Below are 27817 nucleotides of genomic sequence, written 5' to 3'. Positions count from 1 at the left end.
TTATACCATAGATAAGTAATGACCGAAGTGGCGATTACAATATAAAAAATAAATTTATTTTCGCTAAATTTAAAGATTACACATCAACGTTCATACTAAGACTAAATGCTATCTTCTGTTCCCTGCCTTTTTATAATGTCGGTATCTCGCGTCAGCAGATTCCTTGTTATCCGTACGGTCGCGTTGTTTCCAGATCGGGTTCCTTTGAATGATGTCGCGTGGTCAGCCGTTGTCGTCAGTTGTTATGGCTCGCGATTGTCTTGATGGGAGGCCTCTGGATGCAATCTGATCCTGGTTGCATCGGTTGTTATGATTCGTTGTTGCTCTAAGTGGTCGTGTGGGGTACATCTGGTCGTAACGTCTCCCCCCTAAGTTTCAAGCGTCCTCGATTGAAGTTTCGGCAGCTCGATCCATGGTTTCGGGATGCATTTTTGCTCTGCCTTCTTCCCCGGAAGTAGGGATAATGGAATACTTCCGTTGTTTTCAGTTTCGTCCACCTGAGTAGCCACGAGAGGTTCTGGTGGATTTTTGGTTACTTCATTTCTTTTATTACCTTTTTTGTAGAAATATACAGAAAAGAAACAGATAAATGTTATTATGAGGAGGGTTGTACCTCCAATTGTTACCCGGTGTTGTGTGGTGTTCAAGTAAAGTTGAACTTCATTGAGTTCTTCCAAGTTCTGTATTCGTAGCATGACGTTTTCATCGTCAAGATCTGTAAAATTTCCATTTTGGAGGGGCTTGCTGTATATTGGGATCAGGTATTCTTGCTGGTAGGATACGTCAGGTTGTCCAAAAAATGTGAAATTTCGTATTTTGACGGTACAGTTTTCGGTTTCGATTATTGTGGCATCGCTAACCATCCTTGAATCTCCGCAAGAGTCTTTTACTTCTACGATTTCTGTTGTGTCGATCAGGATGATTCCTTGCTTGACTTCTTTGATTTGTGTTGTTTGTTTTGATTTTACAAACGAGCATTTGGGTGTTTGGTGAGTTAATATTTTATAGATGCAATCGTCCTCAATTAGGTTATTTCCATCGCAAATATCGCATTCTGTTGGTTGGTAATAAACTGTGTTGCCATATTTCGTTACCAGGTTGATGTTCGTATCGATCCGTGAATTGTTAACTCTCAAAGTATGGATTTCTAACAAATCGTACGTCTTTTTATCCAAAATGGGGGTCTTTATTAATATGACTGCTTGATTGTTGCTGATACCGACACTCGCTGAGGTATATTGGAAAATTTCGTCTAAGTAATTTAGCTTTATTGTTTGTGTCTTAAGCCTGTCTAAAATTAACTGTTTTTCCTCCAATGAGAGTATGTTTTTGTTTATCAAGCCTACTCTAGAAAATTCTACTTGCTCCTCGATGTCCTCTAATATGCTGATAATTTTGTCCATATTCCAGATAAGGTTGACGAATTCTAAATCTGTTTTTATTCCCTGTACTGTGTTGTATTCCTTAGTAATTTTTGATTCAATTTTACTAATAGAGTCTGTAATATTATTCAATTTATTTTGAAAAAGTTCATTGATCTGGATTTGTTTCATCTGATTGTTCACTAATTTGTCTCCTTGTGTTTTTAATATTCCCAAACTTTGATGCATGACTATTAGGTCATCGTTATCAGGGTTTCCCGTGATGAGTTTAATGGCTGTTCCTAATGCGTTCATAAGTCCCCTTTTTATTCTATGTGGTAGGAGGCTCCTGAGTTTATCTTTTGCTAGTTTGGTTTTTTCTAGTAGTGTTTGCTCTAGGTGTTCTATAGTTTTAAACGATTTCATGATTTTTTCTATGTTTTCTATATTGTCATTTAATGTATTTAGGTTGATTCTATGCAACATTCTGTCATATCCGATTCTAATCCTTGCTGTTTTGATCTTGAACGCAACCAATCCATTGCTGTTCGTTATTTCTTTATAGTTGGTGGTGCTTATTGTTTTGATGAGTATTATTCTGCAAGAAAAACAAATGGCTTCTTTAATATGGTGTTCATTTTAGTGGTCTTTGTTAATTTTTTATGCGATTTTTATGGATTTTGATGTTATTTGTGTCCTTGAAGGTTAGATGGTTGTCTTCTTTTATGGTAGAAAGTTTATAAATGTCTTTATCTTTATTCAACCTTTGACTATTTTTTATGTATTTCGTGTCGTTAGGGTTGAGTGGCTTGGGTTCTTCACGATTCTCATGCTTCTTTTCGAAGGCTTGTTTACGTTTATCTAGTTCCAATTTTACTGCAGAGTGGATTTTGTTGGATTGTTCAATTATGTCAGCCGCATTCGTAACATTATTTGTGTTAAATATTAGCTCGCGTGGTTTTCGTTTCGTCACGGAGTGAAATGTATTATTATAGATGTCGGTAATTATATTCATCCGATCGTTGATCGGAAGTTCATTATATTTTGTTTTTAGTGTTCTATAAAGCTCGATTATCGTTGAGTGGAATCTCTCAACTATTCCGTTGGAATTAGAACTACTCGCGAAATGAATTTCGATTCCGAGCTCGTTTAAAAAGCCGACGAAATCTATTGATGTAAAAGCGGGCTCTTGATCACAAATTATCGTTTGCGGTCTACCGAAGTGCCTGATGTGTTCGGAAAAAGCGCGTTTTATGTCTATTATCGTTCTTGTTGTCAGTGGTATGGCGTTGGCGAATTTGGAGAAGGAGTCCACGATGGTCAGCCATTTTTGGCCTTTCATGAAAAATATGTCCATGTGAACCCGTTCGAATTGTTTTGAGCCGAAAAATGATTTCTGAATTAATTTTGGGGGCTTCCTGTCGTATTTGCTTCTTTTACAAATATGACAGGAGTTAACAAATATTTTCAGTTTTCGCTCGATTTCGGGGAAAAAATATTTCTGCAGGATTTGCATTTTGTTTTCTTTTGCTCCTCTGTGTGCTGCGTCATGTATTTCCCGTATTATGGCATCTTTTTGCTCGTCTATTCTGACATCTTCTAGAAGCTTTTCTGAAATGAAAACTTTGAATTTATTGTTAGTAAAATGTTTACAGTATGTTTCCTGAACGAGTTGTACTAATGATATTGGAATTTTTAGACAAGATATTCCTCTGGGGTTAAGGTAACTTTTGAGAATTTCGACTATGTCTGCTTCTGTATATTCTGGCTTTACAATAGTGAATCGGTGGTATTTTGGAAATGTTTCTTCGTGTATAGTCGTATCAAAATGATTTATTTTAAAAATTATTTGTGTTCTAAAACTGTTGATTGGTTTTTCGGTACACCATATGAAAAAATCATCACTGGTTTCTGCTGAGTGAACAGTTTCAAGATCAAGTTCATTATTATTTAATTCTTCTGGTTTTATCCTCGATAAAGCGTCTGCTACAACATTTTGGTTGCCAGGCTTATAAATGAGTTCATAATCAAATTCCTCCAATGCTATTTTCCCCCTTATAATTCTTCTGTTAGCGTCTGTCATGGAGTAAGTAAGTGGTTGGTGATCCGTAAGAAGTTTAAATTTTCGTCCATAAAGATATGGTCGGAAATGTTTCACAGCCCAAACGATGGCTAGAAATTCCTTCTCCGTCGTGGAATAATTTTCTTCGGTGTTGTTAAGGGTCCTAGATGCGTACGCGATTGGTCGATCTTTGCCTATGGGTCCTTGTGAAAGAACTGCCCCTATGGCAAAATCGCTGGCATCGGTGGTTAGTATGAATTCCTTCGTGAAGTCGGGATAAATGAGTATAGGGTCCATTGTAAGAAGTTGTTTACATTTCTCAAAACATTCGACTGTTTCTGGGGATATAACGAATTCGGTGTCTTTACGAAGTAGAACAGTTAAAGGCTTCACCAATTTCGCGAAATCTTTAATGAATCTGCGGTAGTATCCCAGGGTACCAAGAAATTGACGTATTTCCTTTTCGGTTTTTGGAGTCGGCCATTTCTTAATTATTTCGATTTTGTCGGTGTTTGGTTTAACGCCTTCTTCTGAAACAGTGTGTCCAAGATAGTGAACTTCTTTTTTGAAAAATTCACATTTATCTATCTGGATTTTTAAATTTGCTTCCTTTAGTTTTTTCAATACATTCATGAGATCTTTCTTATGTTCCTCTAGGGAACTTGAGAAGATTATGATATCGTCCATATAGACGAGACAACACTTCCCTAAGAATTCTCTCAAGATGCAGTCCATAACACGCTGAAAAGTTGCTGGAGCATTTTTCAGCCCGAATGGCATGCGTGTAAATTCATATTTTCCGGAGTTAATCGAGAAAGCTGTTTTCTCGATATCTTCGTTTGCAAGTTGAATTTGGTGAAAACCGGACACCAAATCAATTGTAGAAAAATAACAAGTTCGGCCAAGTTTATCAAGTATTTCCGTTATTTCCGGGATGGGATATTTATCACTAATTGTCTTTTCGTTTAGTTTTCGATAGTCGATAACTAAACGAAACTTTTTCTTCCCAGAAGCGTCTGTTTTCTTCGGGACAACCCATATAGGCGATGTATAAGGTGATATTGATTCCCTTATTATCCCGTCTCTAAGCATTTTTTCCACTTGTTGTTGGATTTCTGTTTCGAAAATTTGTGGGTATTTATAGGATTTTGTATGTATTGGTATATTGTCTGAAGTCCTGATATTGTGCTTTATCTTATGGGTGAAAGTTAATTTATCCGAGTCGGTATAAAGTATTTCTCTGTTGGCATCTATAACCCTTTCTAAAGCTTTTTTCTCCTCATCGTTCATGTGTTCACTCCTAAAACAGTATTTTCCTTTTGGTGAAATTTTCGGAATGTCCTTCAATCTAAAACAATCGGTTCCAATTTCAATTTCATTAGAGTTCAGTTGTACTGTTCTATTGGGGTAATGACTTTTTATTGCCACTATAGCTATGCCATTTTTGCTTTGGTATAAACCGGGGAGAATTGAAAAATAATCAAATGGAGTTTCTTCCTCAACAAGAAAGCTACCTTTTTGCTTTATTGGTATTTCTACAAATTGGAACTCTTGTTCCGAAATGTTGATTTTGTGGTTTCCTGGAAATTTCTTTTCGAGGTTAAAAGTTTTTCTACCAATTTTCAATTTATTTCTGCCGATGTCCAACTGAGCATTGAGGTCTCTCAGTGTTTCGTACCCTATTAATCCATCGAAAAAATCGTGGAAATCGAATACATAAAATTTTACTTTCTTCCTAATTTGGAAGATGTCAAATGAAGCTGATTTATTGATGTCATGTTTGCCATTGATATTCGTGACGTGAATTCCTGTTTCATCTTTGCAATTTTCGAGTTTAACATGTTTGGGCGAAATATAATTTTTATTGGCACCTGTGTCCATTAAAAATTTTAAATTGCCCTTAGTTGTTTGGATAGTCAGATAAGGAATAAAATTATTATTCTTTATGTTTTTTGCTTTTCCTTTCTTACCATCTGAAAATTTAATTCGTCGCCTTCAAAATAGTCGTCGTCTTCTGATTCTAAAATTGAATCGTTCGACGTCAAATCCGCTTTAGGTTCCGGTTCGCGCACTTCATTATTATGAACCTGCATTTTCGACTGGTACGTCCTCATAGAAACGTCCTCGTCATTATTTACTTTTTGAGATCTGAATCTCTCAGATACGGGTTTATTATTCTGATTGGTTTTTGGATTATATGATTTTTGATTTTGTGAAATTGTCTGAGCCTTCTGCTCGGGAATTCTGTAGGTCGAAGGACCTTGTTTGTTTTCCAATTTTTGCCTGAATGCGGCATTGGAATGTTGCATAGTTATGTCATGGGCCTCTTCTAACGAATTCGGCCTATAGCTACGCACGTACATAGCCAGCTGATCCCCATTCAGTCCGTCTATGTATCTTGTAAGTGACATTAAACTTATTAATTTTATGACTGCTTCCATGGAATTTTTATAGTCTTCCATGTGTGCAGCAGACGATTTGATTGCTGTATCAATCGTCTTAACTTTGTTATAGTATTCTGTGAGAGATGCTTTCCCTTGTTTTACATAAAAAAGAGATTGGATATGTGAGGTGATATCTCTCTTGTCTCCAAACGAGTTTAAGAGAACCTCTTTAATTTCGTCCCATTCCGTAGGGTTACCGGAGGAAATCAAAACCTCTCTTGCTTCCCCGATAATTTTTGACCTAACAACACGTATGATTTGCTTGTAGGTTGGCTCGAATTTATAGTCACTGAATAAATCTAGTGTTTGCTGCGTGTCTTCCACCCACGCGAGCGTTTCTTTTCTATTTCCGCTAAAGTGCGGAATATTTTTCACGGGATCCGGCGTGACGAAATTTAAAAATGGATCCTTCGCTTTGTTTTCTAACTTAGTTATAGTATGAATAAGAGCGGCCTGGTTTTTCGTTAACTCTTGTATTTGAGCGATTAATTGCTCCGCTGTAATTTCCACTGGTAATTCAGCTTGCGCTGTTTCTTGCATTGTTTGGTTCTCTTGCGTGGACATTATGCTGTCTCTATGCTGTTGAAACCGTTCGTGTTTAGAATTTTTTCTTCTTGAAGCAATGGTTGCACTTGTTAGTTGCACTTGATCACTTTTTGGTTAATTAATAACGAGAGTGAAAATTACTTACAGTATCAGTAACCTCATTCCCGGAGTCTGTTAATGTTATCGATGAGCGTGGTTCCGTGAGTTGTTCGGCAGCTCCCGTAACTCCAGCGATGTCCTTTCGCGGATGGTTTCCCAGGAAGCAGCACTACACAACACTTTCACAAAGACTGCGCCAGTAATGACCGAAGTGGCGATTACAATATAAAAAATAAATTTATTTTCGCTAAATTTAAAGATTACACATCAACGTTCATACTAAGACTAAATGCTATCTTCTGTTCCCTGCCTTTTTATAATGTCGGTATCTCGCGTCAGCAGATTCCTTGTTATCCGTACGGTCGCGTTGTTTCCAGATCGGGTTCCTTTGAATGATGTCGCGTGGTCAGCCGTTGTCGTCAGTTGTTATGGCTCGCGATTGTCTTGATGGGAGGCCTCTGGATGCAATCTGATCCTGGTTGCATCGGTTGTTATGATTCGTTGTTGCTCTAAGTGGTCGTGTGGGGTACATCTGGTCGTAACGGATATAACCCACTTACTGTGTTTTCGATGCCAAATGACTTAAAAATGCATGAAACATCGAGATCTGGAGTCATCTCGAAAAAAAAAATTTTGGCCGAAAATCGACCTTTTGGGACAAACCTGAGATGCATTGAAGGCATGGAAAAAAAATAATTATCGAATTTAAAGAACCGACCATGTACATTTTGTTTATTGGCTTGAATAAATAACCTGCGCAAAATTTCAGCTCAATCGGACATGATTTAGGGGTGCCCCGAAGATTTTCGAGGATCAAAAAAACAAAACTTTGAGCGCTTCGAGGCACTCCTAAATCATGTCCGATCGAGCTGAAACTGTGCACAGATCATTGTTTGGGCCAATAAACAAAATGTACATGGTCGGTTTTTGAAATTCGATGATGATTTTTTTTTCGATACATACAAACAGAGCGAACATAGAGTGAGCACTATAGACCAATTTAAGAAGCTCATTTCCAAAATCTGGGACGAGATGTCGATGGACCAGGTACGTGCCGCGTGCCGCGTGCGATTCTTTTGAGAAAAGTCTCAAGTTCGTCATACAGCACAAAGGGGAGTGCTCCCAGCTAGTAGGGGTAGTGGGGGCAAATTGGTCATTGGGGGTGAAGTGGTCACCTGTTTGTTTGGTAGTATAACTATTGACTATAGTTCCCGTATCGATAGTCACCTTTTGTTTGAGGAATTTAATTACTTTTGAGTCACTCTGTACTTCAGTAGAGCTGTCGCATGTCAAAATATGAATTAAAAACAGAAATTGCACTCTCGATAGCCATTGGGCCGTGGTTCTGTGCGCATGGCATCTAAGGAATTACTCTGAAATATTGGACAAATCATTAGTTTAGACGACTGTTCACATAGGAGGAGGTGAACACATATTTTGTTTAATCTCAGCGATTAATTAGCATAGATATTACTCTGATGTTTGGGGGCAAAGTGGAATAACGACTTACAATGTTCTGTTTACTAAAGCTGATATACCTCATCACATTCTGCTCTTGAAGAGGTTTCTTTTGTAGCTTTGATCCTGGAATAAATATGCCGCTCCAACTAAACCAAGCCTCATCATGCGGAAAGTTATGTGTTTCTTACTACGTTTTTGTATGCATGAGAAAATTTAAATTGAGACTCTAGCTGAATAGACCAAACTTATTTCATACATGTACTTACTATACGAAATATGCTTTGAACAAATTTGGACAAAAAAACGCATAAATCTATCCCATTTTGCTTGATATGTGCGAGTGACCACTTTGCCCTCACTAGGTGACCACTTTACCTCCAAGCAAAAAAAAAAAGTTCGATTTTTCACCTTTTTTTTTCAATGATGAAAAGTGTACTATTTTGAATTTTTACAGTAAAAGCCGTTTGTTATCTTGAACAACAATGAGTTAAACTATAATATTCTTAGAGAAACAGGAATTGAAGCGGTATGTGGACGCTGGAAATAGGTTTATTCCTTAGGGTGACCATTATGCCCCCATTCCCCCTATATCGTAAAGGTTCTCAATAAACATCGCCTCAATAAAAATTGACGCAGAAAAGAATAGCTTGTATTTTCATTTTTAAAGTGTATTCGAACTTGTTGAATACCCTGTCGAGTCCGACAATCTGAGTGGAGGAATGGGTTGCGGTTTGTTCTTAAGATCTAAAGGTTTTGCGCGATCTGAGACGAAATGAGGATGATCTGAGAAATGTTTTTCCTTGAGACGGTTGCAATAAGTATTCAGGCGCGGAGGCCAGTGCGTTGATACTGACGAAGGATGGTTTTGCGGAGTCTGATTAGATTTTTTTGAAGCCGAAACATGTCGTTCTCTGGCCCGGGAGATCGCCCCATCGGTGATCGATGAGGCACCGGTCGATGTCATCGGTTGATTCTGGTACTTGGTCCATTTCGTGGTCCAACGTCCAGCGGGATAGAACTAACACTCGATACAATAGAAGAGAATCCGCGGATACTTTTTGAATGGCCATATATATCGGATGATATGAATGCACGCATAGGTTTGTTTTCAGTAACGTATATTTATAATGAATATACTGTCCACCAAATACATATTCGCGATTAATGTAATCAGTATAATAAGTGACTCTTATAATCTTGTCCATTTATTGCCTAACCTTTGAATAGATTTAGCCTGCTCGTCTCAAAATTCTGCAATTCTTTGTATTTTTTTTGTTTTCGTTTTTCTCTAGCATTTTCCAGATTCGTTTAAGATTTTCAATAACGAAGTGACAACGAATTGAGTGTATTTTTAAATGAAATTTCAAGAACGATGAATTATCCTTTAAACGTAAACCAAAATAGACGGGGTTCATTTTGGTTGTTTGTTGTAATGTTCGTTATTCATTGTTAATTCAAATTCTCTACGGTATGGTTCTCATTCTTTTGACTGAGACCCATGTTAACTAATTGGTACAATCGATTCACAAAACTTAGTGAGAGACGAAGATTACTTATCTCCACTTTCCGTTTATTGTTTATTGGACTTTGGCTGACAGTATTCTATATTCTGCTACCACTAATATTGCCTTTCCCCGAATCCTTGAAATTTCAAGGGTTCTAACAAATACCACTTGTCATAGTATTTCTTCTCGCTTGGGCTAGAGTAAAACATTTGACATTTTATAGTGAATCCGTTCGTTCCAACAGTAAACTTATAAATGTTCAACGTCGAGTAATGCTGTAGGATCAATGACAACGAATAATAGCGGAAATTAACAAACTCCGAATGCGAGATTCAGCTAAGTTTAATTACTTTTTGGTTCTTTTAATATATTCTTCTATATCACCTCATTTGGATCTCACGAAAGGTGTTTTTCTTCATTGTTCTATATTATAGTTCAAGTGATCCAATTCATCGTTCTGCCTAAATAAATGTTATAAAAAATCGTGAAGTATTTTACATCCACAGTACAGAACATTCTGTGCTTTAGACTATCTTTATTTTGTTTTTTTTTTCTCTTCTAAACGTCTATTATTTAATCTATCTTTTTTATTAGAATTTACTGATTAATGATGACGCATCGGCGTTCCTTTACGAAAGTGGATGCCATGTCTAGCATTTTTACATAATGCATTAAATTTCCCTTTCCGGAAAGTTTGAAGCATTTTACAAAGATTAATGTTTCAATTTTATTTATTTAGTCACGTCTATCGTCGTAGGGGGGAAGCAATTTCCAGTTGTTCTCCTCCGTGTTGGTATGCTGTCTTCCGACAGACGCTCTAACGATTTAGCATCAATATTTAAGGATTGGGAAATATTTTACTACGATAGTTTAATGAGTTTAATTTCAAAAACAAACGAACCAAACAAAGTGATAATATAAGGCAAGGAAAACTCTAGTTCGTTACTTCCTCGGATAAAAATGGTTTGCCTATCGCGCGTACAATTAGTTGTTAACAATGATATGCCAGTCTTTCAAATTAAACACACTTTCTCGCAGCGGATGTTTGCCACTAGTTTGAGACGGTTTTCGGTCGGTCCTGGTTGGTCAGGAAAACCTGCATTTTGGTGATATGGAATATATATGTCTAAATGGAATAAAAAAAAGTCTCATGGACAAACTATTCGTGAGCTTTTGAGTTAGTTGCAATGATTTATGAATGATACATCATTTATGCATTTCATCATACCGTGAACGAACGTAGGGTGGATGATTTCAGAAAATCTTCATTGATTTTTGACGTAGGACTACGTCTACGACTAAGTTTGTATACTGGGGTGTAAGCTCAAAGTTTCTAAAACGAGAGCGTGACGCTTGGAGTGCAAGGTTTTGAACGGTAATCACTCCATTCGAAAGACAAAATGTACAAGAGTTGTATGATTATTTTCATTATTGACCCGAAAACTTTTATCAATTGAAAACAGGCTATTGAAATCACACAAATCTGTATATAAGCTGGGGCCCGCTGGGAAATTCATTTAGTTTACAGCCTCTATAATTATTTTTGCTAGGTAATTCCGAGGAGGAATCCACTCCTTCTTTAACCGTTAATAATTATGCTCCGGATCAACGAAATAGTACGATAATCATTTAAAAAAAAAAGATAACATGTCCAAGAATTATATGCTTGCTGCTTAAGGACCCGAAATCTTGTTTCAATAGCTTAAAAATGGCTTTGAAAACAGACTATTAAAATCACGTAAATATGTATATAAAATGGCTCCCGCTCGAAAATCCATTCAGTTGTTATTGCGATGTGAAATTAGAATCACGCTCACACGCCTGTGCATTATGATCTTCTCTCTCAGTTCCATTTCTTTTCTGCAGGCGGACTGATTGGAGTCGCATTGTTTGTTGCAAGCAAGAGTTCTATTCGCGTTGACGACATTGAGCTTCGTTTACTAGTTTGGGGGGCGTCAAAGAAATGAAAAACACTTTTCTTGCAGGTGGTGAAAAAATCTCACATGAATATTGTTTTGAAGATAACTTTATACTATAATGAAAAGATTCAGTAACAATGATGGAAATGTATAGAGAAATGGTTAAATCAAAGTCAGAAATACGTGTTTGAAGTAATTAAATAACATGATGTGAGAGTTTTCATTCTAACTTTAACATTTTAAAACTGGCTTCGTGTCTCCTAATCTGATAGTGATTACGCTACCGGAAAAATCGTGAACCCTAAATTTGGCTCTTAATTGGAAGTGGACACTGTACCACTGTCATCGCGAATCATCGAGTGCTCACGAATGCCGCTATCGACCGATGATTCCAATTCAACACTCCTTCGGGCGCAGTATCTTTTGAAACACGGTCGGGTGCAGCGGTGCCTGAGTAGAACGTAGAACGTGAAACTATGCAATTATAATATGCAATCCACTTGTTTACCACTTCGAATATTATTTTGAATGCATCGAAATTTTTGTTCTCCGTTACAAATAAATTTGATTCACGTCCTTCTACGTTTGATATGATGCCTAGGACTACCAAAATATGTGAACTGAAGAAATGTCAAACAATCATTGTATTTTACATTTCCCTCTGAAATTATTGGACATCTCATGTTTATGTAGTCCTCGAACCGCGAAAGTTCATTCAACTTTTGGAATCTGAAATAATGATTTCCCAGGCTTCTCAGTTTAAAAGTACGTTTCAGGGAAACATTCCGGTCTGCACAACGACAAACGAGTACAAAAGTACTCAACACCAAAAAAATACTCCCGACTTGCATTGTATGCCATATTTGCAAAGTGGATTTCCACAGGTACATCGATTTTGAAGTCTGTGTTGGGGAAACCGTAAATCAAGCCAATCAAAACTTGGCAGTTAGGGCGTTTAGATAACGATTGAAATTTTACAGTTATTCAATTGTTCATCTCATGAAAAATAACATTTTATTAATTGTGATAGACGCGTAGAAATATTTCCTATCAATTGATGCAAACATCTTTCCGATCTGTTAAGAAATGTTCGAGTTATAAGCATTCGGAATATGGGTAGAGTTAGCACACAAATCGGCAAAACAAAAGTATGGGAAAAAAGGAAGTTCTTCCAGTTTTCATGAATTTAAACCGTTTAGATATTAGCGAATTGTAATGTATTTGGTATGCAAATCATGAGAATTCGTTCACACTGAAAATAGTTATTAACGTTAACTTTATTTCATAAAAACATGACCTGTTTTCTGATTTGGCACCCTTCCTGAAAGACGTAGTTCTAAGTCAAAAGTAGAAAAAAATGATTAAAAAGAATCCAGCGAGATCAATGAGGTCCATGTCTCGGGAAATCGAATGTTCGGACTTCTCAATCAGGCGAATAGTGGTCACAAACCTTGGTTATAAGTCGTATGCGCTACGTTGAGGTCAATTCATGAAAGCCGCGACCAAATCACAACGATTGAGGAGAGCTAAAAAACTCCTGAGTCGGTTGAAGCATCCTTATCATACGAAACCTTTAAACTTTTCCTCTGATGAAAAAAAATTTCAATCAGGATCAAAAGGTGCATCGAAGAAATGACAGTTGGCTTGCATCAGGTCGTAATCAGGTTCCTGTCGTTATATCAACGATGTTTCGGAACTATGTGATGGTTCTAGGCGTAGTCTCCCCCGTATTTCTTTGATTAAGGACAAAAGGTAACAGCCGATGTATACTTGAGGGTTCTGCGGGATGTTGCTGTCCCGTGGATGAAGAAAATTGCTGCTGACCGTCATTTCATCTTTCAACAAGACGGAGCACCTGCGCATAATGCCAAGAAAACCCAGAAATGGCCTGCTGAAAATGTTCCAGAGTTTTGAGAGGAGGAATTTTGACTTCCTAACAGTCCCGATATCAATCTTTTGGGTTATTTTGTATGCGGCGTCGTCCATAAATTGTGTGCACAAATGTAAACATAAAAACATGTCGTTTACCATGCATATTTGGTATATAATCACTGTAGACATTGGTTGTCGCAAGTTGTCATAAATTCTTTTATTTACACCATCACTTCACCGGAGCAACCGTGCGCGATCCGAAACGAAAATTCCGATCAATCCACTCGAGAGTTAGTAAACCTTTTGAAATTTCCGAAATCCACGGTATGTAACGGTCTGAAACGATTCGAATTAAGTCTGACCATCGATCGGAAACCCGGAAGTGGTAGACTGGCAAAGCCATTGAGCACACATGTGACAGTAGTGGTCTTTTCAAATGCAGCCTTAAATGGTCATCGAGAGAAGCGACGAAAAAGGCAAATTTTCGCAATCCTACGTTCAAAACGCGAAGAAGAGTGTTGGATTAAGAAGTTTAAATACGCAGATTTGGCCGGACCAGAATGCAATGCACCTTTTTGAGTTAACCCATTAACGACCAAGCTGTAAAAATTAGTTTCTTAACTAATTCCATTGGTGCAATTTTCCGAAAAATCACAAGAAAATCGGAAACCGTCAAACAAAAGCATTGGCAAAAACCTACATTTTTGATCCAGTAGGAGGTTCAATCCATCGGTTTTTTCCTACATCACAATGTGTGTTCTCTTATCAAAGTAATACTGTAGAATTCAGTTTACATATTTTTGCATATTATTAGGTTTTGTTAGGTTACTTTCACCACATAGTTGCTTTTAAGCTGAACGTATTGCCCAATAATGCTATACAAAATAGAATGAAATTGATAGTAAATGGTAGCTAATAAACTAAGCTATCATTTAATGCCAAAACCTTACCATATGGTCGCTGTCCAAAGCCAATAAAAATTATCAAAGCTGATTCTAGATTTTTCGTACGCTTGGCCTAATATGGGTTAAAGAAGCATTCGAGGAAAAATTTGTACGAAAATTTGTTAACAAAATATGATTGCGTGGTTCACCTTAATATAATAATCTTGGTCTGGATCATCACTGATGATGTCAACCCGGGATGCCAGGTTATTTTTTAGATGTCTTCACATGGTACGAAAGATGTCTTCAAATGTCTTCACAATCATATTGAATGAATCTACTAAATAAAATTTTATTAGTTTAAAAATGATGAATGACCTGTATATTGAGTGAATATCGCCCCAATTCATCCACAAAAACGGAACTGTTAAAAGAGTTCTATTAGGCTGGGCTGTACGATGATTTAAATGCCAAAAAATAGAATGAATGACTCTCATTTGTCAAACATTTTTTAAAAATAACTCAATCTGTTTATTTCAGCTATGAAGTTTTTGGTTGTAACTCAAACCATATCCATAAACTAATTGCTGAAACGGTAAGTAACCGGAAAACCTTCGATTTGTGAAGTGGTCGTGAAAAAAGCGAGTGGATGACACCGAGACAAAAGTCTCCATTGATGACTAAGGATGAAACTAAACAAGTAATTCTTATAAAAATGCGAGCGAATGATACTGAGACAAAAGGCTTACCTGGATTGCATGTGGAAGGTAATCCAAGATCCCCACGGTAGTGATCACCTACCAATAATTTTATCGATCGCTAATGAATCAAGCTCTCGTGAGTCAGTCAATATTTCGTATGACCTCACGAAGAATATTGACTGGAGAACATTTGCGGAAATAATATCTGAAGCAATTGTTTCAATGCATGAACTTCCTCCACTCGAAGAGTATAACTTTATATCGAGTTTGATTTACGAAAGCGCACTTCAAGCTCAAAAGAAACGTGTACCGGCTACCACTTTCCGACGTCGTCCTCCATCACTTTGGTGGGACAAGGAGTGTTCAAAGGTCTACCTTGAAAAATCATCCGCTTTCAAAAAATTCAGGAAAACTGGATTAGTGGAATGGTTTCTAAAGTACCAAGCTCTAGAAGCCAAACTAAAAGGTTTGATTAAAGCAAAAAAGCGTGGATATTGGCGGAAGTTCGTCAATGGTTTGTCAAGGGAGACCGCAATGAGCACTCTTTGGAATACGGCTAGGAAAATGCGTGGCTGGAACCATACAAACGAAAGTGAGGAATACTCTGACCGTTGGATTTTTAACTTTGCAAGGAAGGTTTGCCCCGACACCGTTCCTGCACAAAACGTCGTACGCGACATTCCACTTCAAAGCGATTATGAGAATTTTTCGATGGTGGAATTCTCAATTGCCCTTCTCTCATGTAACAATTCAGCTCCGGGGTCGGACAAGATTAAATTCAACTTGTTGAAGAATCTTCCCGACTTGGCAAAACAGCGTTTGCTGAACTTGTTCAACAAGTTTCTGGAGCTGAATATTGTCCCGCATGACTGGAGACAAGTGAGAGTGATAGTAATACGAAAACCCAACAAGCCGGCTAGCGATCACAACTCGTATAGGCCGATTTCAATGTTATCCTGTATTCGTAAATTGTTAGAGAAAATGATTCTACTTCGTTTGGACAAGTGGGTCGAAACAAACAATTTGCTGTCAAATACGCAGTTTGGCTTCCGCCGAGGTAGAGGGACAAATGATTGTCTCGCTCTGCTATCTTCTGAAATCCAAATCGCATTTGCTCGCAAAGAACAAATGGCTTCCGTTTTTCTCGATATCAAAGGGGCATTTGATTCAGTTTCCATGGAAATTCTCTCAGAGAAGCTTCATAATCGTGGACTTTCACCAATTCTTAACAATTTCCTGTACAATTTACTGTCAGAAAAGCACATGATTTTCTCTCATGGCAGCTCGAAATCTTCTCGTTACAGTTTTATGGGCCTACCACAAGGCTCCTGCCTAAGCCCCCTCTTGTACAGTTTTTACGTCAATGATATGGATGATTGTCTAACTAGAGACTGCACGCTGAGACAACTTGCAGACGATGGAGTTATTTCCATCACGGGTACTAATCCCGTCGTTCTGCAAAAGTCGTTGCAAGATACCCTGAACAATCTGTTCACGTGGGCCCTCAAGCTGGGTATCGAATTCTCTACGGAGAAAACTGAAATGGTCGTTTTTTCTAGGAAGCACGAACCCGCCCAATTCCAGCTTCACCTATCCGGCAAAACGATCCAACACTCTATGTTTTTCAAATACCTGGGTGTATATTTTGATTCTAAGTGTACCTGGGGGAGACACATTGCGTATTTGAAACAGAAATGCCAGCAAAGAATCAATTTTCTCCAAACAATTACCGGAACATGGTGGGGTGCTCATCCAGGAGACCTCATTCAGTTGTACAAAACAACGATATTATCAGTGTTAGAATATGGCAGTTTTTGCTTCCGATCAGCTGCCAGGATTCATATTCTCAAGCTGGAGAGAATACAATATCGTTGCTTGCGTATAGCCATGGGGTGTTTGCATTCGACACATGCGATGAGTCTCGAAGTTTTGGCAGGAGTACCCCCGCTTACTCTTCGGTTCACAGAATTATCCTACAGATTTCTCATCCGTTGCAAGATCATGAATCCATTGGTGATTGATAACTTCGAAAATCTACTCCAACTGACTCCTCAGTCAAGTTTTATGTCTATATACCATGAGTACCTTACCCACGACGTGCACCCTTCACCAGGCATCTCCAACCAAGTTTGCTTCCCATACTTCTGCAATTCCTCTGTCATTTTTGATCTGTCCATGCGACAAAAAATCCATGGAATACCAGATCACCTATGCTCCAATGTTATTCCGTCGATATTTTCGGAAAAATATGGGAAAGTTGGATCTGATAAAATGTTCTTTACTGACGGTTCATTCATAAACGAGTCCACTGGCTTTGGCATCTTCAATGAAAATTCCAGTGCCTCTTTCAAACTCAAAGATCCTTGTTCCGTGTATGTCGCTGAACTGGGTGCGATATATTACGCATTAGGGATCATTGAAACATTGCCCATCGACCACTATTTTATTTTTTCAGACAGTCTCAGCTCAATAGAGGCAATCCGCTCAATGAAGGTTGATAAACGCTCATCTTATTTCCTAACTAGAATAAGACAACTATTGAGTGTTTTGGTCGAAAAATTATTCAAGATTACCTTAGTATGGGTTCCCTCTCATTGCTCGATTCCGGGGAATGAGAAAGCGGACTCGCTAGCTAAGGTGGGCGCTTTAGAAGGCACACTTTTTGAAAGGCAAATTGCTTATAATGAATTTTTCCACATTCCTCGTCAGTATACGCTCGTAAGTTGGCAGCGCATGTGGAGTGGTGATGAGTTCGATCGTTGGTTACACACGATTATCCCTAAGGTCTCGACGAGTGCATGGTTCAAGGGATTGAATGTAGGTCGTGATTTCATTCGCGTGATATCTCGGCTTATGTCCAATCACTACAACCTAAACGCGCATCTCTATCGCATTGGGCTCGCAGCAAACAATCTTTGTGATTGTGGCGATGGCTACCACGACATCGAGCATGTTGTCTGGTCGTGTATCCGGTTCCATGCTGCTCGCTCTCAGCTCTCTAGAGCACTGAGAGCACAAGGCAGACAATCGGATATCCCCGTCCGGGATATCTTAGGTAGCCGGGATCCTGATCTTCTGCTTCATCTATACCTGTTCCTCAGAAACGCCGATGTCAACGTTTAATGATGTTTCCTTCGTTGTGTCCCCGTTTCATATCCCTCCTATCCGATCGATAAACTTTTACTTAGTCGCGGCAATACATACACACACTCTTTACAGATGCACGGGCCGAAGGTTGTGCAGTCCACTGATTATTCAACAAGAGCCAAAGATTGTACCGCTCATGACAACTCTACACGAGCTGATGATTGCGCCGCCATTCTATCCTGGATTCCTTGAGTCGAGAAAGACGCACCACGCTAGATATGGGGTACAGACTAGGGGGGCGTTGCTGATTAATGGTCAGCTGCATCCCAATAGGAAGTATCCCGTGTCGGGCACACGTACAGAGCATCGAAGACTGCGACATACCAATTATGAGAACACTTGTAATACTAACCTCGAGTCAACCGCGAGTAATCGGTTACATATTACTAACATAGTCTAAGCAAACATTGTCAAAATATTGAACTCCCGGCCCCGTTAGGCTGACGCCATATGAGCCTTAATAAAATATATATTTTGGATAAAAAAAAAAAAGGCTTACTTCTTTCGACAATATTTTCGGTCAATAGAAAGATTTTTATGGGAATAATACCCCCCAAAAATCCACATACACTATCGTACTAAAATGTCTTCACATACTTTATAGGGCCCTATTTCAGAAAACGAGACGAGCCGACGAGCGCTCATCTCGTTTGTTTTCATATTCCAGATGCCGAGCTCGACTAAAAACAGACGAGTAGCTCGTCTGGCTCGACGACTGTTTGGCCGCGCTCGTCGATGAATCAGTCAAATCGCCTGGTTTGTTTGACGTGTTTGTTCACCTTGTTGATTGAAAGCATCGGTATTCTTCTGCTCCGCCTTTATCTCGAAAAATTGTTTCACGGCTAAACTAGTATTGCATAAGCAATGTATGTTTTCAACTGCAACCATCAAATTCAATTCAGTAATTGCAAGATTTTACAGATTTTCAAATGGACCTCTTCTATACAACACAACCAAATGTAAACATTGAACTCATATCCAGGGATACTAGATGACTGTTTTGAATATATGAACACGGCACGAAAAGGGTCTTCACATATTGAACGAAAATGAGTAATTCAAAACAACTACTTTATTGGAAATACATATACATAGATTTAAAGCTTTTCTTGATAAATCGTTGATTAGGTGAACAAACATTTCCCCCATTAAATCCATAATAACAAAACGTCTGAGTGATGAACCCATATGCTCGAGGAAACATATGAATGGAACCAAAAGATATATGAAACTTATTCTTTTTTGTTATGTTTTTTTTTAATATTTTGGCACTGAGAAAAAAGTATCGATTGATCAATTTTAAAACTGTTTGTGGTTTTTCTCAAAAGAAAAGCATGTTTTCTCATCTGACATCACTGATCATACCGAGAAAAACTGATTGAAGTCTCTCTAGTTTACCAAATAAAACATTTCAATGAAACTCGTGTACTGGAATTGGATATTTTGCTCGTCTCGACAGTGACTGAAACCGAGACGAGACGAGACGAATTGCTCGTCTCGTTTTCTGGAATAGGGCCCATAATCTTCATAATTGAAAGAGGTTTGATGATTTTGTTTTTGATGGAGGTTGAACCTGGAGTTCGGGTGGTTGAGAGAGGCGGCCAGAAGACTGCCAGGGGTTTATGTGAGCGGCCGAGAGGCTGATGGATTCAACCGGGGGTTGTGTCCCATTCACCCGAAACACGTTTACCCGGAGCACATTAACCTGAATGTAACATGTACCCGAATGTAACATATACCCGAATGGACATTTACCCGAGTGCAACGTTTACCCGAATATAACAAATACCAGAATGCGACAAATCAGATTATGAGTTTGGTCGAATCTCCTGTTACGAAGCTACGAATTAAAATGAGAAATTGCAATAAGGAAATTCGAAAACGAAGTTGAAGACTTCGCTATGTCATTTTTAGAAATTAGTGTAGGCACAATTGACAAGCCGTCTTCTTTTTTTCCGTATTGCTCTTTAAGGCCAAGAGATCATTCAGAAATGAGCATGGGTTATGGAATCTTCCGAAAATTAAGCAGGTAACTTTAACATAAAAAATTTGAATAAAATGTGAAAAGAATAGATGAGAAAAAAATGGTACTTACGTATTTACCACCGCAACGCAGTTTTTATCATGAATTTATTATTTCGTGATGTAATTTATTCTGATATCACTGTAATGGGGGTGAAGTGTCCATTTAACGAGGATAAGGAACCGAGGCGGCACCATGCCGCCGAGGTGACGCAAACCAAGTCGGCCGCCGACCCGCCGTCGGAAGCGGCGGCCTCTCGCAGGCAAACCTGTGTTCCACCGATTGCCCGGTTTTTTTTTTGAAACATAGGAGACGGTCCTTTAGTCAGGTTTTATAGTGATATCAGAATTAATATCATTGCGTAAAAACAAATTAATAATCAAAATTGCACCTCAGTGTCATAATACGTATGTACCAAAATTGTCAGTTTTCTTTCAAGTAAACGGGCAACGTCACCCATATGAATGGATAAACTTCATAATACGTAATAAAATTGCATTCTTTCACTTTTCATTATTTTGAAAAGGATTTTAATTTAACTCCACTATTTCTCAAATTGCACTACCCACGGAAAGTACTTTTTGAATGGAGATGAACATACAAGACAAATATGGTCTTTATATAACACTGATCAGAAATAAATATACAAATTCCCGAAAGACGTAATCCTACGTCAATACTACCAAACTAAGTGGTGCGGACTCAATCCACTTCATTTTCAAGCAAATTCATGCATGTTTTCAAGCGATTTCTTGCAATAAATTCTCAGACCACCAAGGATGCCAGATTTACAAATATGTTTGTAAATTTACAGACATCTGTAAAACACTTTTCATTTTTGTTGTAGACTTTTTGGATACAAAAATATTTCACAGGTTTTTGAAAAATAAGAGGCTTTATTCATCACATCAAAGATATTCGACTCACCATATGACATTTTTCCATAGTTTTAATACAGAAAAGTTATTATATTTAGTTTATATCAATACACATGACGTTAGACCAGCGATACTCAACCTGCGGCCCGGCAGTCTTTCTGGTTGGCCAATCTGGTGTGTATAAAGTTTGAAACTCGTACTTTTGCCATGACATCATTGCAGACGAAAGAGAGAATACGGTTATTCACAATTAATGAAAAATTGCATTCTCTGCAGGAAAGGAAAAATCTTGAATGAAAATTGTCTCTGATAATTATTTTCTGTTCTAGATAAGATTGTTTTGCTGAAATGCAAGGAGATTTATTGAAGAATAGTTAAGTTAGGGTCAAGACTATGTCTTCTAAGTATTTAAACAACATCGAATAAAAATTTTCATTCTATTTTCAACAACTTACATTCGCTTTCGGGTCTGCTTATGACGAAATATGGGTTACTGTTCGATATTGTTACCACAGACATGGTTCATGGCCGTGTGGTGATCTAAAACTTGTATAGCCTTGCATGGCGGATGGAAAATATTCACTGCATTTTCTTATAAATTTCATCAACGACAAGACCGCAAGCCTTGGTGGATGTCCAATATATCAACGAAGAAATACTGATTTTTATAAAAATTAACAACGCGTATATATGTGTATGTATGTATGTGTAGATTGTTGAAACATTTAAACACACTTACAACACATAAGTTATTAAGTGGCCCGAAAAATCAATTTTTTCCACTTATTCCCAAAAATGACAAATGAAAATTAATAACTTTTGAATCACTGATTTAGAAGATCGACATATAAAATTGAACTAATGACCTAGCCTTTTAGTGAAAAATATTTAACTTGCGAAAAAAATGATTATGTTTTAGTAATTATTGATTGTAATCGTATTTTTATTTTTTTATGACTTTGGACTAGAGGGCGCCATATTTTTTTATATTTTTTCTTGAAAGCTGAGAATTTTTTACATAACATATATCGATATCAGAGATGCTATTTTTTTTCGTTTTTTAGATATGATTTTTCAAAGTTAACCGGTGGTTCGAAAAATCATTTTTCCCCCTTTGTCCAAAAATAACATTCTGCAAAAAATCATAACATTTTAACTACTGAACCGATTTAGATGATCGATATATTAAATGGAAGCCAATAAGCAAAATTTGAAAAAATATCACACTTGCGGGAAGTTTGGATTCTAGAAGCGGGAATATTGATCGAAGACTTAAAACATGTTAAATTTACAAAGTTATAACTTAAAAATGAGAATTATAGCATCTCTGATATCGAGATATGCTAGGTAAATAATCCTCAGCTTTCCATGAAAAATATAAAAAATTATAGCGCTCCTATCTTTAACCGAGAAAACTATGAAAAACTAACTGAATCAATAATTACAAAAATGAAAAATTAAATTTTTTCGCAAAAGTAAAATTTTTCCATAGAAAAATAACTCGTAAGCTTCAATTTGATATGTCGATGATAGGAATCGGTCCAATAGTTCAAAAGTTATGACTTTTTGTAGTGGGAAAAATGAGGAAAAATTGTTTTCGAACCATCGATTAGTTCTGAAAAATCATATTTCAAAAACGAAAAAAAAGCATCTTTGATATCGAGATATTTTATGTAAAAATTCTCAGCTTTCAATTAAAAATATAGAAACAAAAGCGCCCCCTAGTCCAAAGCCATGAATACATTGAAAAACGACTACAATCAATAATTGCGAAAATAGGATCCATATTACCTGCAATTTCAATATTTCTCAATTAAAGCTCATTGGCTTGAATTTGATATGTCGATCATCTAAATCGGTTAAGTGGTTCGAAAGTTATAAATTTTTGAAAAAAGTCATTTTTGAAAAAGTGGAAAAAAATAATTTTTTGGATCACCCTCAAATGGAAATGGGCACCCTAATGAAAAAATAAAAAAATACGAGTTTAATGTTTTGCGATAAAGAACAAAATTACCACTTTTGACGAAGATCTGAGAATCACTATATTGGTTTGGCATGGAATGGCTGTATATATATACAAAATACAATCTTACGTGCATCGCGATGTACAAAGTATTAATGAATATGTGAAAATTAACGTTAAAAAACATTTCTATAGATCTGTACACTTTTACAGACTTTTCCACATTTTTAACAGACATTCACATGTTTTTACAGACTTTTTTCAAAAATCATCTGGCATCTCTTCCATCCACTTTTTATCGAATATTTTCAAATCGCAGGAGTAAACATTTACGTGACTCTGACTTCGTTTGTTTTTATTTCGTTCGGAAAAAACGTTATGTCAAAGGGAGGGGAGATTAAAAATGCGTTGCTCAGTGAAAGGTTGAGATGCTCTTTCAGAGATGCAATGGTTAATTAAACAATTGACGGAAAAATGTAGCTCATTCATTTTATAATTCTAATTATTTTTGCCCTTGACAACAATACCTCTTTTATAGTGTTGATTATCATAAGAAAAATAACACTCCTGATCGTTGGATCTCTTTTGACATTTCAATTGGATCTTTTTTGACAGCCGTTTTGATTCAGTCCGCACTACCTAGCTACCAAATAATAAAATTTGCGTATTATTCGAATATATACTTCTTTCGGGTAGGTGTTGCCTTCGGGTAGATGTTACATTCGGGTGACTGTCGCATTCGGATAAATGTTACATTCGGGTAAGTGTCAAGTCGGGTAGATATTACATTCGGGAAGCTGTCGCATTCGGGTATTTGTTACATTCGGGTGAGTGGAATTCGGGGGAATGTCTTTCGGCTAACTGTCTTTCGGGTGAATGTGACACAATCTCATCCGGGAGGTTGACAATCGATGGGTTGGTAATTTCAACCGGGAGTTCAGCAGGGAGGTTGGAGAGAATTCAACCAGAAGTTTGTAAGAATTCAATCGGGAGATTGAAAGGGGTTCAACCGAGAGGTCGAAAGGAATTCAACCGAGAGGTTAAAGGTATTTTGACCGGGAGGTTGAATGATATTCAACCGGAAGGTTAAAGGAAATTCAACCAGGAGGTTAAAGGGAGTTCAATCGGAAGGCTGAAGGGAATCCTTCTGGGAGGAAGAAGAGAATTCAACCGGGAGGTTGACGTGACTCCAACTGGAATATTGCAGTGAATTGATCCGGAAGATTGAAGATAGAAAGACAGAAGGTTGAATGTTGAATGACGAATAACCTTGAAGGGTTAAAGTGATTCAAAGAGAGCTTGAATTAAATCCAACCGGGAGGATAAAGTGAAACTAGTAGGGAGTTTGAAGTGAATTCAACCAGTAGATTATATTAGGAAGAAGTAAGTAAAAGTAATAAGGCGATGTTAGAAGATCCATAAGGAATCCATTCGTTTTTCAAACTGGTAGATGGTAGATGGAGAATTAGAACAAATTGTGAAAATTGGGGAAAGAAAAAAACAGAGTATCTTGGATGTTTAGGATGATCGAATGAATGCTTTAGTTGGATGTTTGTTTATATAAACTGTTTTTGTAATGTGTTTTTGGAAATTTTTTGATGAACAATTTTCACATAAAGTAAAACAAAATAAAAGCATCTAGACAAAATTGAAATGTTACTTTATGCTGAACTTGTGGAGGTTCATGTGATTTGGCATTTCTCTGCGACAGTGACTGGTTTTCACAGGATGTGGCTAATATTTTGATTTAAATAACTGGCATGACCGCGGAAGGGTGATTTCCGAATGAATTCAGACGTCTAATCTCCAAGAAATACTGTTGTCCATCATCAATAATAACATATCCAACATTGACATACTTCTATTAATCAGATGAGATGTCTAAGAGTGGAACCCACGAAAACGTTGTACTTTAAAATCAAAAAAATTTAGAAATGAAATTCGTTATATTATAACACAATTCTTCCTTACGTCGTAAAGATGAATGTTTCTTGCGCTGCGTATTGCAGATAAGGTGAAGATGAAGAACTCTGTTCAGTTTAAGACCCCGCAGATTACGCACGACATTCTCAAAGATAACGTGAATTTAATCGATTTGAATGTTATGTTCCAAATTGAATCATTAAGGTAAGGAGGAATGAAGGGTTCACCTCAATATAATAATCTTGGTCGTGATCATCACTGGCGATGTCAACAGAGAGAATGGTAGAAGAATGAAAATGGAATGTGAAAACACAGGGAACGGACAAAAAACAGGACGGGACGAATTGAATCGGAGGTCAATCCACTACAGTTCCCAAGGAAGTGAATCCATCCAAGGAATAGGGTAGGGTTTTGAAAAAAAAATATTTTCGTTTCGCACTAAAAGAAGCAGAAGGGTCAAACAAACCTCCCATGTGGCTGAAAATTGTAATTATTTGTTCCGTTTCCCAGCGAAATAAAGGTTAAAACGAAAGTCTAGTATTAATGAAAAAAATTAAAAAGGACCTCAACTGAAAATAGAAAAAATAGTTATGGACAAATCCCTTCGTCGTTGCACTCGGTATAATGAAATGCGACTTGCTGCTATTTTCGTTTGCATCATCTAGCGCCTAGGGAGGATGAAAAAATGTTCTTTAGAATAAGTTAGTAGAAGAAAGTCATGGTATAGTTTTTTTTTTGCTTTCCTTGATAAATTACTTAACACTAAAAGTTTGTAATAGATCATTGTTCCTTATTTGATGGATAAAGTTTCTCGACAAATTTCCATACATTATCTAAATATGCTTTAAGCTAAAATGTAAATATGATAAATATATATACTTTTCTGTTCGCCTGAACATTTGTCTTGTTCATAGTATTCTGGTTGTTGGTTTCATTTGTTTCTTTACGTGTATACAAAACGGCCAGAGAAACTTTAAAAATGTTAACTGATCATTCCATCTGGTTTTTCTTCTTCTTATATATTTCCCGCATTCTTTTTAAGCGGAAAAACATTGTAACTGCCTCTTTATCGCAATAAAGGATTTATGACAAATGTATTTATGTATTTAAATATTATTTGCGATAAAACACCATCCTACTTATGACTTCATGGGTGCCTTTTACAGTTCGTGTTGTTTTTGTTTTTTATTTGTTATTCCTCATTGTGTAGACTCATGTTGCTAACTGTATTACATTTTGTTCTCTGGTATATAGCTATAATGTTCATTAAATATGTTTCCTCCATGAAACTGGAGAAAATTCGTGTTAACTCTAAATTCCACATCACAAGTTTGAAGGAAAAGTTGGGACAAAAACAATGGGCTTTGTTTGACGCATGTAAACGGTTCTAATTATTTGTTTTTTTTTTCTTTTGTAAACATCTGCATCAATCGGTAGTGTTTTTTGTGTCTCTATTTCTGCTTGTTTATATACTTCAATACTAATTTATTCTTGTATGGCCACACACTTTGGAACTATTTGGGACTCGATGTTACAGACTGTACAATACCGTAGGTGGATTATTCAACTGCTTACCTCAGTTTTTTTTAATGATTGTATGTTTTATTATTTGAATGTGTGTTGTTTCTGGTACTATCGTAAAAAAGCTCTGAAAAATTATGTTCACACTTTAATGGCTATTGATAAGGTTGCGTTAGTTTGAATTTCAATTTTATATTTTGTTTCGACTATCTGATTGTATCCGTTCGCATGAGTTTTTCCACTTCTATTTGTTAGTTATTCTGCTAAGTTGGAGGCTAACACCATATGATTCACGTTATACTGTGTGTATGTGTGTGGGTGTGTATCTGTTTTCTAGCCATATTTGGTTTATTTCTATTACATCTATAATGGCAATCCTTTATTGCAAGTATAAAAACATCCACCTTTATTAACAAACGCTCCATTAGTTGTTACCATCTCTTTAGAATTATATCTATTTTCGTCAACCACCGAGAATATCTCGGAAAAATCCTGCCATCCAACAATATAGATTCGATTTTTTTTTTCTTTTTGGACGATATCATTCTTGTTTTAGAATTCATAGCAATATATGCGCTCTGATAAGGGATAGGCAGCTGTGAAATAATAATTCATCGCTCGGTCAGCAAAAGACCAAATAATTTTCGTTGGCAGGATCACGAGAACTCTGGAACAGAATGAGTGCAGCGACCTCATCACAAGAGACGGATTTGTTCACCCATGTTTATGATAGGGACCGATCGAGGAAAAATAAACATATCTTTATCGCACAATCCTATTTGCGGATCGTGTGAATCATAGAATACATTTTATGATAGGCTCGGGTAGATCCCGAATAAATAAATACATCTCTCTTGACGATCCTTGTTTCTGGATCGTGTGATTCATAGGTCTAGTTTTACGATAGGGTTTTGTCTATGTTTTGGTGTTACGATAGCGGGGAGCTCATCGTAAGTTCGTTCTGTTCATTATATTCGAAAGAGGTAATAGATGTAAGAAAATCTTGTATATAATTTCTAAGATAGAAAATAAAGCAGTGAGTATCTAGACACAGTGAAGAGCGGCCGTGTTTTCCGTTGATAAATTGGAAGAAAAAGCCTAAGACCGCTCGGGCGTTTGCATGAGTGTACATTCACTTAGTGCCGGAAGAGTATATCAAGAGTTTTGACAGACCGGAATGATTCAGGGATGAGGGTTGTGGTGCGGTCATGTGAGCCGCCTTGGTTCTGACAGCACACTTAATCTGGGTACGCAATTCGTCTTGATAGTTGGAAAACACCTGATCGACTGCTACACCACCAATGGTAAAAAAAATGCAAATTATTAGTCGAAAGCACCATTCTGCACCAATTTTAAGATCAACAACTCTGCATTTTGTGACTCTCAATGGACATGTGACGATGAGGTTCTTGGATAACTCCTTGCGTAGATTCGATGGATACCGCTTTACGAAAGAGTAATGACGTAGTAACCGCTTCCATCTTCCATCTGGACAAGGCAGGTTTGAC

At 37.2% G+C, this 27817-nt stretch overlaps 1 protein-coding gene across 1 annotated transcript; it reads right to left on the bottom strand.

Moving 5' to 3' along the window:
- Window positions 1-368: 368 nt before the first annotated feature.
- LOC129766579 (uncharacterized) lies at window positions 369-7041 on the bottom strand. The gene is made up of 3 exons (XM_055767154.1): window positions 6559-7041; window positions 614-1959; window positions 369-553 (listed from the first exon to the last, which is right to left on the bottom strand). Exons 1-3 carry the CDS (start codon window positions 6573-6575, stop codon window positions 369-371), a joined length of 1548 nt encoding a protein of 515 aa, XP_055623129.1. The 5' UTR covers window positions 6576-7041.
- Between the last annotated feature and the right edge of the window lie 20776 nt (window positions 7042-27817).

Source organism: Toxorhynchites rutilus, chromosome 2, assembly GCF_029784135.1.
Source record: "Toxorhynchites rutilus septentrionalis strain SRP chromosome 2, ASM2978413v1, whole genome shotgun sequence".
Taxonomy (NCBI): Eukaryota; Metazoa; Arthropoda; class Insecta; order Diptera; family Culicidae; genus Toxorhynchites; species Toxorhynchites rutilus.
Note: the sequence above shows the minus strand (reverse complement) of the source record. Positions and strands in the feature narration are given on the sequence as shown.